The sequence below is a fragment of the Haliotis asinina genome, chromosome 12 (genome assembly GCF_037392515.1).
Source record: "Haliotis asinina isolate JCU_RB_2024 chromosome 12, JCU_Hal_asi_v2, whole genome shotgun sequence".
NCBI classification, from domain to species: domain Eukaryota; kingdom Metazoa; phylum Mollusca; class Gastropoda; order Lepetellida; family Haliotidae; genus Haliotis; species Haliotis asinina.
Window position 1 is genome coordinate 49376368 of NC_090291.1, and position 12126 is coordinate 49388493.

General features: G+C 39.1%; 1 protein-coding gene across 2 annotated transcripts in view; it reads right to left on the reverse strand.

Annotated features, from left to right (window-relative positions):
* Window positions 1-12126, reverse strand: part of LOC137257657 (F-actin-uncapping protein LRRC16A-like) — an 80288-nt gene that overhangs the window by 18055 nt on the left and 50107 nt on the right. For both annotated transcript variants that reach the window (XM_067795016.1, XM_067795017.1), the window contains 8 exons: window positions 11311-11404; window positions 10932-11030; window positions 9674-9802; window positions 8955-9071; window positions 8490-8552; window positions 6741-6850; window positions 3397-3484; window positions 1694-1807 (listed from right to left, as the gene is read on the reverse strand). In XM_067795016.1, the coding sequence (XP_067651117.1) occupies window positions 1694-1807; window positions 3397-3484; window positions 6741-6850; window positions 8490-8552; window positions 8955-9071; window positions 9674-9802; window positions 10932-11030; window positions 11311-11404 (814 nt within the window). The remainder of the gene's footprint in view (window positions 1-1693; window positions 1808-3396; window positions 3485-6740; window positions 6851-8489; window positions 8553-8954; window positions 9072-9673; window positions 9803-10931; window positions 11031-11310; window positions 11405-12126) is intronic.

Genomic DNA, 12126 nt, shown 5'->3' on the forward strand with positions numbered 1-12126 from the left:
ATTCTATTAAGAAAGTGATCTCATTAATTCAATTTATGCTGAATTGAATCATAATACTAAGGGAATAATAAAAACTGCTTCTACTAAGTAAAATTCATATAATTCGCTAAATGGATGTAATGAAAAATTAGCATGTGCTAACAATATGATATCTGATCTTGTATACAGGAATCATTTGTCGTAACCTTCCTCCTTTACACCTGAATTATTATGTGAAATCATAGTGAAAATAGTTAATCAAAACCAGAAGCATAAGATCAAGTCAAGCCTTGTTCAAAAACCCACATGCAAAAACCCAAACCCAATGTGGGCGTGCACAGACAGAACACAAAGCTACAAGGCAAACATGTAGGGTTATTGCCCTTCAAAACAATTCTCAAACTGATAAATTGGTGCTCTAAGCATTCAAATACTGTGTGTGGAATTGTTTTCAAAACATAGAAGCTTTTAAGTTAGTGAGCGAGTGGTGCTGAAGAAAGCATTTCCTGTCATATAAAGTCTGTCAGCTGATGTGACCGAAAAGCCAGTATCACCAATCATTGTATACTAACTTGGTGATCCCTACTAGAATGGGTCTAATGCTGAGAACAGTCTTCAGGGCGAATCTGGCATTTGAACATTGATCAACAGATCCTGGCAAGTATAAAGGGATGCAACACTGCACAGCCTGTGAGTGATGACACCAGAAACTTGCAACAGCACATGGTACTGCCAGTATATATGTATGCTCTTCACCAGCTACAATTCACTATCATTATCAGCTTTCAGTACGTTGTGTTCAGACTGTAATGTTCGGTCTTTAGTCTTAAGTATGGTTTTAAGCTGCTTTTAGCAATATTCCAGCAATATCATGGCAGGGGACACCAAAAATGGGTTTCACACATTGTATCAAAGTGGAGAATCAAACATGGGTATTCACTGTGATGAGCAGACGCTTTAACCACTAGGCTACCTCACTGCCCTGCTTGGAATTAGAGAGAATCATTAACATATTATGTTTTTCAAGTTCTCAATTTCACCAAGTATGACCTATTCTGAGAACCCAGAGACTAAGCAAAAATAATTTTCTGATACAATTTGGTGAATGTTACTCAAACACACAGAACCAGCTGTACTATGAAATCTTTGTGAGCATGTGTATTGTGAGCATGTGTATTCCTTGCAAATGATGCAACAGTCCTGCAGACAAAATGCTACTTCTCAAGACCAATAACAGGCTTCAGATAAGTTCACTGTACAGAGACTGACTGTAACGAAAATGTCCAAAACACTTTTTCAGATTTGGTAAATACCTAAGAAAATGTCCTTCCAAGTGACAAAACTCATGAAGATGTCCTGTTGTCCCCATAAAAGTCACTGCTAGAGTCCTAGAGTACACCTTGATACTTTTCATGCTGGTAGGGTAGGACCCCTGGACATGAATGTTTCCAACTAACCAGTACCTGTGGAATGTTCTAACAAGACTTCAAGAAGTAACGCTGATGCATAAATCAGGTTACTTACGTGAAGATTTAAAAATATCAGATTCCACATGCAGTTCTTGAAAAGAGCACAGAAGAAAAAATTCTAATTGTAAGTAAAAATCCAAACCAATCACCAGTCATTCTCAACTGAAACCATTCCAAACCAAACCAGTCTAAAACTAACCGATGCCGCATTCCACATACTTTGACAATCCTTCTTTAGCACTTACCCCAACGGTCGAAGTTCTTTTCTCGTCTTTCTCGTTATCAGTATCCGTCTTCACAGCTGACTTAGATGGAGATTCCTTGTAACTTCCACTGAGTTTCAGATTCAAGTGGTTTGTCTGTAACCACCAAAAAATGTTACACAATAATCAAGTAAATTATTAACTTTTGGTAAAAGTGGCTCTCTAAATTCAGTCTTTTGGAAATCTGAACACTGAAATTGTGTAGAATTTTTAACAACTGTTTCTACTTACTGCATAAACCTTGAAAATTTGAGTTAGAACTGGATTTCATCAGCCCATTCCTGTCATAGGAGGAGAATCAGGCTCACTGATTTGGTTGACGAGTCATTGGATCCAAACTGTGTAGATCAATGCTCACCTTGTAGATCACTGGATTGTCTGGTGCAGACTCTATTATTTATAGACTGCTGGCATATAGTTGGAATATTGCCGAGTGTGGCATTAACCAAACAACAACAAACAACCACCTATTGCATAGAAAATTATGTTTCAAAATACATTGTGTATCGACTGTATTCATTAGCCTGTTTCTGCAGTTGTTTCTAGGGAAATATGCATGGGTGCGTTGTTCTGCAGTGCAGTCAGCCATATTCCTTACTGCATGATAAAGATGTAAGCAATCAAATGTGGACCAGATAATCCAGTATTATGTAACATACAATCGCAATTGATACAAGGATCCACACGCCATGCTGTCGGCACCAACATCACTGACCCTGACCTCCACTTATTCTCCTCATGCCAGAAACACAGGTTCTATTCAGATTCACAATAAGCAAGGGTTCTAAAAGCATATCCCCTCATTTTTGTCCCCAGGTTCATATTCTTGTTTCCAAGCGCACGGCACTACAAAGAACATGTTTAAAGCCAATAAGTACAAAGCAAGAAACTGATGTACATGGGAGGAAATTAATTCTCGTATGACTAGAATATTAAGCTGGAAACATAGATACTATGGCATTAAAACGTACCAGGGCACAAAACAATGGTACTGGGATCTAATTAGGCCCCGAATCCCAATACACCAACATGTAGGGGACCTTATTTCCTGACCAACATCCACAGGTTGACACTTATGCAATATGAAAAGGTTGAGAGCTTTTCTACACAGCATCCAAACACTAAGCTACCTCCACTGAGACGACCTTGATATCCCTACAGAATGATGCTGCAACAACATGCTACCAGCACAACTTGATCTATTCTACACAGATTCCAAACACTAACGCCACTGAGATAAGCAATATGGCTGAGATATTCAGGACGCTGCAACAACATGCTACCAGCACAACTTGTTCTATTCTACACAGATTCCAAACACTAACTCCACTGAGATAAGCAATATGGCAGAGATATTCAGGATGCTGTAACAACATGCTACCAGCACAACTTGATCTATTCTACACAGATTCCAAACACTAACGCCACTGAGATAAGCAATATGGCTGAGATATTCAGGATGCTGCAACAACATGCTACCAGCACAACTTGTTCTATTCTACACAGATTCCAAACACTAACGCCACTGAGATAAGCAATATGGCCGAGATATTCAGGATGCTGTAACAATCCTGGGTGTTGGGGACATATGGCTGGATTACTTTTGGAAGGCTACTTGTGAACATCTCACAAGCACTCTACCTGTTCCTGCCACTGAATCCATGGTACATGAACATGGTACTTACCAATGTCTTGTGGCTTTTGGACAGATTTTCTATAACCTCTTCAATGACCTGGTCGGAAATGTGTGCTGCCACGGCGAGATTCAGTTCACTGGAACAACAAATATCCACACCATTACCCAGAGTAAACAACAACAATATTAATCCTCATTAACCTGTCACCTCTATACTACTCTGTATTACTACATGTTACCCACAACACTTTAAAATTCTCCTTTAACAAATTCAGTTTTCCAAATCAAGTGATATGAATTATCTGTCGAACATTTTGGGCCTATCCCTTTAGGTAACAAATGGCACATCAAAATCAGTCCACCAAATTAATTACTCTCCTCATTTACTAACAAAACATCTTATTGAAACAATGTTTCTCATAAACAGTTTTTCTTGTCTTTAACAATGAGCAAAGCTGATTCCGGAAAACATAACTCGTATACAAGAAATGTGAGCAATTAAATAATCACTAACTGATGTCTCGAAGCAAACCAGCAACTCATTACTTTTAATGAGTGATTATGACATGATATTTCCATTTGAGTAAGTAATGATGATGAATAATAGCTAAACATACTGTCTGCTTAAATAATTAAAAAAGGGTAAATATGACTCAAAGTCTACTAACATAACTGAAAAAGTTCGGACCTGATTGGTTTGATTAAATGAATGGTTTCTTCTATTTTCAGAAATAAAACTAATGAGTTGAGTATTGTCAAATCCTTACTGCTGACTCCTTGAAGATTAAGCCAGACTATAGCCTGTAATGAGGACCAGAATGGTGACAGACTAAGGCCATTCCCATGCTGCAGCCAGAGTCATGGAGATCAGGGAGACAAATCAAGGGGAAATAACTCAGTGATTTGGAGACATCCAGGGAAGAAACTCAGTATTTTTCAGATAGCCAGTTGTAGGAACTTTGCAATTTAATCCATGCTCAACTGTAATATCTATTGCTACCAGGCTGAGGTATTTTGAGCATATGTATTGTCTTTTAAACATTCGGGCAACATTTATGACATGAAATTATGCAGTTAAGGACTTGGTGCAACACCATTTATTAGGAGACTTAACATGGACAAAACATAGATTAATCAAATGTTCACAACAGCAAAACTTATACATCAATCAGTCTGAAAAGTTAATAATTACACTAATTTTGAATGAATATTTTAATGATATATTTTACTTATCTACCTACGATGAAGCACTAAATGTACAACAAAATATGTTGGGTTTTTTTTGTTTGTATATTATTAGTAAATTTAATTTTGGAAATATGCTCTGGTCCACTGCGAGACTAGAAGGCATGCTTAAGACATATAACATTTTTTCTAACACTGCATCTCATCAGCTTTCTTAACTCAATGTAGAGAATCCAACCACACTGCCTACTAGAAACTCTACGCTTCTGAACATAAGCAGCACAATCCCTTATCCATCTACCATTCATCATTATCGCTCTGTATTGAAGCACACGACCACAACTCATTAATCACTAGCCCAATACTGTCTAATCTCATGTGTACGTATGTAAACTGATCAGTCAGTATTTCCGCAACTGATAATCACACAACAGTAATCCCATCATACTGGAGCTCCATGATATGATATAGTTGTCTATGAGTTAAGGCCTGTGTATACTCCACTCCATCACCGGTGAATACACATGGCCACTAATGTGAAGTACTGATGTAAACTATTGAATCAAGTCTCAACATCCTTCCAGAGACACAGATTCCAGCACGACGTCTCTAAGCAATGTTTCATTGACAAGATGAACAAATTGGGCCATAAAAGGCAGATTTACATGCATTTTAAAACTGCATCAAGCCATTCAGTACGGCTGATGCCAGTAAGTGTTATCGACATTGATTTCTCAGATTTACTTTGTCTGTCCACCAATGTCTCTTCTTTTGCAACATGCACAACTCAGGCCATATAAGGCCTCAAGACATCATGATACTATTCTTAGCCACTGAAACAAGTGTCAAACTGTTTTTAGTGACAAGAATGCCACCAAGTGTTCTGAACATTGACTGCTCTGATACGTTTGTCTAAAAAAGCATTGTTGACAATAAGTACAGGATTGGCCATAACAGTTCACAGGGGTCTCAAAGTATTGTGATACTCTGACCCTTGCATCAAGGAGCAGGGATTGCAGCAAGAACACAGGACACTGGTCACTTGAAGCATTATCTCACTTAGCAATGTGTGCACCACTGGCTCCACACACTGAAACAATGTCAGGCAATGACAAGAGTTGTGATGTTCATGCAAAGAACAGGACTTCCATGATTTATACACAAGATATCATTTCCCAGGCTGAGGGGTAGCCTCGCGGTTAAAGTGTCCCATAACCACACATCAACCACACACACATACAAACACACACAAAGGGAGCGGCCATGTGTATTCTCAGTGAGGGAGGAATGTACTGCCCCAGTATACAAGACTGTAAATTTTTGTCAATGGTTTATGAACACGATGCTAAAGAGGTCATGGTAGCTTCAATGAAGACATCACGGCATGGAGGTGAAGATGACCTCAACTGTCACACTAACAAAGAAAGCTGTCAGAAAATGCAAATAAAATAGCAGCTTTGGGCTTCTGGAAACACAGTCTCACCTTTCAATATTGCTGGAAGAAAACCACTCTACAATATCAGCATGATACATCAGATACTAGGAGGAATGGTGAGGGTGGCACATTTAACTTTTAACATGTTGGATCATCGAAATTGGACAACATGACAACTTGGAAAAGCCACCATAGTGATCAAACTGTCTACTAATAATGGTAGTTGTAACTGGGGATGAGTGACGATTGACAAGTAAGTTCTTCTACCCCAAGGCTGCCCAGTACTATACCTGTATTATGAAAGTATGCAGTAGCTGAGAGCAGGCACAGTGTGGTAGGCACAGTGTAACATCAATCTCATAGTAAAATCCATTACTCCCACCCCACAGTTGGCACCAGGAAAACCTGGTTCGTGAGGCCATCAAAATTGGCTTTCATAAATGATTACGCTCCATTTCTTTACTAACTCTGTCCTCATTTTGCAAATTCTGATGTGAACAAAATGAATGCACACAAAAACTTTTGGAGTGTTCTCCAAAAACTAAAACGTTTTCTCTTTAGGTGTCTGGATGCCTAGATACACCAACATGCAACTATTCCTTAGCATCACATATTGGGTTCTGAAAGTACACCTGGTGCCACTGTTTGAGCTGTTTGAGATTGTACCATGCAGAGGTAAGGAATCTGCCCAGAGTAACAGATCAGTGTTTAACGATACTGACAATGTATCTACTTCCACTAGAAGGAGAGTTCTACTGAAGAAGGTAAATCACCTGAGTTTGTTGAAGATGTCGGTGCCAACACCATCTAATACCGATTTGGTGAAGTCTCGGGGCAGGTTACTCTTTTCTTCACAGGTCTCCTTCAATGATGACTTGAAACCCTGCATAATAGATGCATGACTCAATAAAGACATGTCCACAGAGTCAAAAGGGTAAAAAAACCACTTAGTGATGAATACCACTCTTGGATAACAAGAAAGTGTAAAATGTATATTTATACTTATCCTGACTCATGCTTATTATGCTTATCTCCTCCCTCTATGTGAAGATAGTGGAACACTTGAAATCCCTTGACGTTCGCTTCTAATTGAAGCAGACGGACAATACACTCACCCATAGTAAGCCTCCCTTTCCCTCCAATATAGTCACATGACCAGCCATGCTTACCCCTCTCTCCAAATCTCATAAACTTGACATGAAAATTACTGTGAATTCAACACCTGAGAGAGACAGTTTGGGAGGCCTTGATGCCATGAAGCAGGATAGGTATAAAATATCAATTTTAATCAGAAAATTACATATTTTCCCTTATCCTGACTCATGCTGATTATGCTTATGGAATCTGATAGAAACGGCAGTAGGTCAGGCCACGCTGGATTCTGTTGACTGCCATATAGGTATGTCCAGTGCTTCTCCCCTTCCAGAACTGTAACGGTAGTTGCTGGTCCTGTAGCTAGACATTCGATCGGTAAGTCCACCATAGTAGATATGGTCTCAAATTTTCTGGTACAGCAATCTGATCAAAAGTGTTGAGGTACTGAATCAGGAACTGTTGTAATGGGCATAGTTGTAGATGTCCTCATCTGGTCAAGACCCATGCTGATGTGAGCAGAGGACTGAGTAGACTTTGCCACCTTGTTGTCATGGTAACTGAGTTAGTAGAGCTTTTTCTATCATGGCTTGAATTTTGACCCACCGATCCTGTGGGATGACGATGTGGTTCATTTGAGTGATGAATCGAATTCCGAGGAATTGAAGATCTTGCTGCAGCTCTAATTATGATTTCAGCAGATTCACAAGCACCAGGTATAAGGTGCTGCAAAGTCCCCGCTGATGTAGATAGGTGATGATTGGTTTGGTGGCACAAGTAAATGGAAACGGGGATAAAGATAATCCAAACAGTAGAACCTTCCATTTATGGTGCTGACCGTTGAATATGAAGTTCAAGTATTTCCAGGAGTCAAGATATATTGGAATGAGCTGCTAGGCATCTTGTAGATGAATGCTAGCTAGATAATCTGCTGGACATATGAAATGCCACAGTTGTGGTAGATGGATCATTCAAGCTTTAGTAGATAATCCTTGTTGAATTCCTTCATGTATTTTTTGAGTATTGTTCAGTTTTCCTTGGGTACCAGAAAAATTGGGGAGTCTAAGTTGATGAAAAACTTTTCCAAAACACAAGAAAATTGATAAATTTTACATAGAGATGATGGTAATTACAATCTTAAAATTACAGAACCAAAACAAAAGCAAAAAATGATCGCTGTATTGGATCCAAGTGTGCCTCCAACTATCTTCGTTGGGCAATGAAGGAGAGAGTGGCAAGCACGGCTGGTCATGTGACCGGATTGGTGGGAAAGGAAGGCTCCCCATGGGTGAGTGTATTGTGTATTATTCCATGATTACGTTTACATAACTACACTGGTAAACACACAAGACTGCTTAAAAGAATTTGAGTCTCATTTCACATGAAACTCTTTGTGAAGTTTTAGTGCTTTCATATATCTTTCTTCTTACCTGATCTTCCATGACAGCTGAACAGTGTGTTGTGGTACATTCCAGCATGGCAACCATTGTTTTCTGAAACAATAAATCCAAGTCATTTCATGAAGGTCATGGCAAACATAATCAAGGTATGAATCAGTAGCACCACAGGGCTATTTAGATGTAAATGTGCAAGCCACGACCAAAACATACCAGTCTGCAAAAAATACTAATCCAATTATTATCATAATTGAACTAAACCTTGTAAAATGATTTAAATTTTAACTCAACCGTGAGGTAGCTGAAAATGAGAATCTGGCAGTCCGTGCTGAAAATAACCCGTCCCGGGTGGTCGGGCAGGCAGGTATTTTGAATGCCGACATAATATTAATTTGGATATCCATTTTCCCGGAGCGAGTGAGGAATGTTTTAAAATCCTTCAATCAACATGTTAAGGACAATGATATCAGCACATGGTCTGGCAGAGGACAACTCTACCTTCATCTGGCTCTCCATCTCACGCCTCAAGTTGTTGGCGATTTCCTGCAGCTTCAACTCCACCGGGTTATCTGGATCCTGGGACTTGATTGCTATGTTCTGTAACCTTGGCAACAGCTAAACAGAAAAAGAATAGCCAAAGTTATTTGACTTGCATTACTATTTACTATTGCAGAAAATATTGCAGACCATCCGTCTGATTCTTACTGTTACTGTCAGTACTATCAATGTAAGAAAAAATGGCCACGAACAGGGTCATGAAATCATTCTTAATTGTCTGTTAAAAACATCTATCTTTTTCGTCTTTCATTAAAAGTGGTTACTAAGTCAGAAAATTTGTAGCCTTAGCACCTGCTAAATAACATTCCTGCTGTATGATAGAGGTATCTAAACAATCACATCTAGACCAGATGATCTAGTGATCATGACCATCAAACTCTGCAACTGTGTTATGATGACATGCAACTACCATGTCAGCAAATCTCACCACCCAGTGCTATCCATCACCTCCTCCCACCCAATGCTATCCATCGCCTCTTACCACCCAATGCTTTCCATCGCCTCTTACCAAGCATGGGTCTCTGATCACAAGTTCTGACCCATATTTCCAAGGATCGACAGGAAGTGGATCTCCAAAATACAGTATTTGTTCAGAAACAACTTCGGAGTGTCATTCCAGGTAACTCTATTTTGTGTTACTGTCAACAGCTGCAGTGTACCTGTTTTGAGTTGTCTGCATCCTTGATAACTCGTCCCGCCAGTTCGATGTCTTCCTTGAAGTGTTCACTCGGACTGTAGCTCAGGGCATTCACAGTGTCCTGTACCTGGACTACCAGTCTGTCCACCATCTGCAGCAGCAACAGAGCATACTGACAACTCTTTGTAATGATTGTTTAACATATTCTAAACATCTTTGTCAGCTGTCAAAAACAAGTAATTAATACACAATCTTTCACTCACAGCCAATTAACTCTTTAATGAAATAGGAAAGCATGAGTGGAAAACGAATACTCTTTCTTCCCTATATATAAATCACATAAGGCAAAAAAGTGAAATGGTTTCAAAATATATTTGAACAAAACATATTTGAAGCTGCTAACATTTATCTCCATTGAAAAATGTATCAAGTATCATATGACTTCTCTATTGATGGAGGGGGTGGTGGGGTAGCCTAATGGTTCAAGATTCTGCTCCAAATGCCACAGGCCCCGGTTCAATTCCCCTACATGGGTACTATGTATGAAGCCCATTATTGGTTATCCCTGGAATATTGCTAAACGCAGCATATAAACCTAAAGTGTGCTTATCATTATATATTAGGTCATCTCTTGTTTTTCCCAAAATAACCGCATTTCAGGTTTTTGTTTTGGAGGGAGCGGTTCTATTTTTCGTCTTCCCTGGGTTTTCTTTTCCTAACTTTATGTGAACATCAACATTCAAATGATACATGAGTGTTTGAAGTCAATTGAAAAATATGATTCAAGATTAAACTCATAATACAAAGGTTTTCTGAAGCGGGATTGGAACCACAATCCTCCCATCCATAGGCAGACGCTCTACCACACTGCCACCTAGCCGACAATGGTTGAGGGGTTAAATTATCTACTTAAAGTTACTGTCATTAAATTGATTTTATGCACGTTTCAGTTATTGTTATGTAGCTTCATTAAATTATCATCTACTTTGTAATTACCCATCAATGACGATATATATGTTAGAGAAAACACGCCTCCGAGGTTTTGGTAGAAAATGTAAAACCATTGCGGACCCCCATGAGATTTCCTTCCCCCTTCGGTTTTACATTGTCTACCAAAACTTCGGAGGCATGTTTTCTTCTATACATAAAAAGTAAACCCAGTCACTCATCTATTGAAAGGGATATAATACAGGGACAATATGTTTCTTGCCCTCCATACATGGCAAGTATGAAGGATAGTATCAGAGAACAAGCGAGGAGAGACAAGGCACCAGTCCTACCTGCTGTGTGGAGCTGATGAGGAAGCCCTGTTGAAGGCGATACAGCTGGTCCGACGCGCACTTCCTCGGGCTGTGGTTCCTTTGAAGCAGAGACTCAATCTGGCAACAATCACATTAGGATTAATCACATGTTCCAGTCCTGATTTAGGACATTACAAGATCACATCACTGTGATCACATTGATTAAGCATCTGAAATCTAGGATCATACATGACACATGATCCACATTGGTACAAGTCTATCTTTTTAAGTCCACAGTGAGGTAATTATTAGATCATCATCTTCGGCAACCTCTCCACCAAGACCATTTCTTATGTCATTTTACCAAGCAGCAACATAGCTGGGATCCTATTTACAAGAGTGAAGGGTACAGACTCACTTTCTGTAAGGCTGTCTCTGTCTTCTCAGGCTGCGTCTTCATGGTGACAGAGGCATCATTCACAGGGAACGGCATCTTGTGTAGTGAGAAGTTTCTGGAAGTGAAGATACAAGTCAGGTTTTAAACTTTTAGAGAGGTTAATGTCAAGTCAATGAACACTGGACAAAACAGATCAAATTCTGTCCTGGGTACCAAGTATCAAATACACAGGACAATTATGTAATTTTCTGAATAAAATTGATATTTCATACTTACCCTGACTTATGCTTATTTCCTCTATCTATGCGAGGATAGTGGAACACTTGAAATCTCTGTTTGGACAATAATTTTCAAAAACATAAATCTAGATTTTGCAATCGTATAATGTTTTTAGATGCTATAATTTACATATATTTAAAATTTGAACCAATTGGTGAAGAAATGGATTTTTTTTTAGGAAATTCTACTACTACACTCCTTACATAAAACACACAAGGTGTGACATTCGCGATCCAAAACTGCACAACCCAACTATTGCAAAGTGCAGTTCAGTGCATTTTTCACCCCCAAAATGTGTTGAACTTGTAGGTCAGTCTTTTACCTCCCTGTTCATACTATTAAATTTGTCTACCTGCTTGTCATACTTGAACCTGACCCTCGCATGTGCACTACCCTAATGCTTTGATCGAACGTCTAGCCTCTCTTCATTAAACATCGACAGTGTCCGTAATCTCTGAATGACTCAGAAACACAAGACGGCTCTCATTGTGCAAATATTGCGAGATATTGTTTTGTCAGTTGATATGTTGATGTGTTCGGAAAACTCGAAAATGGTTT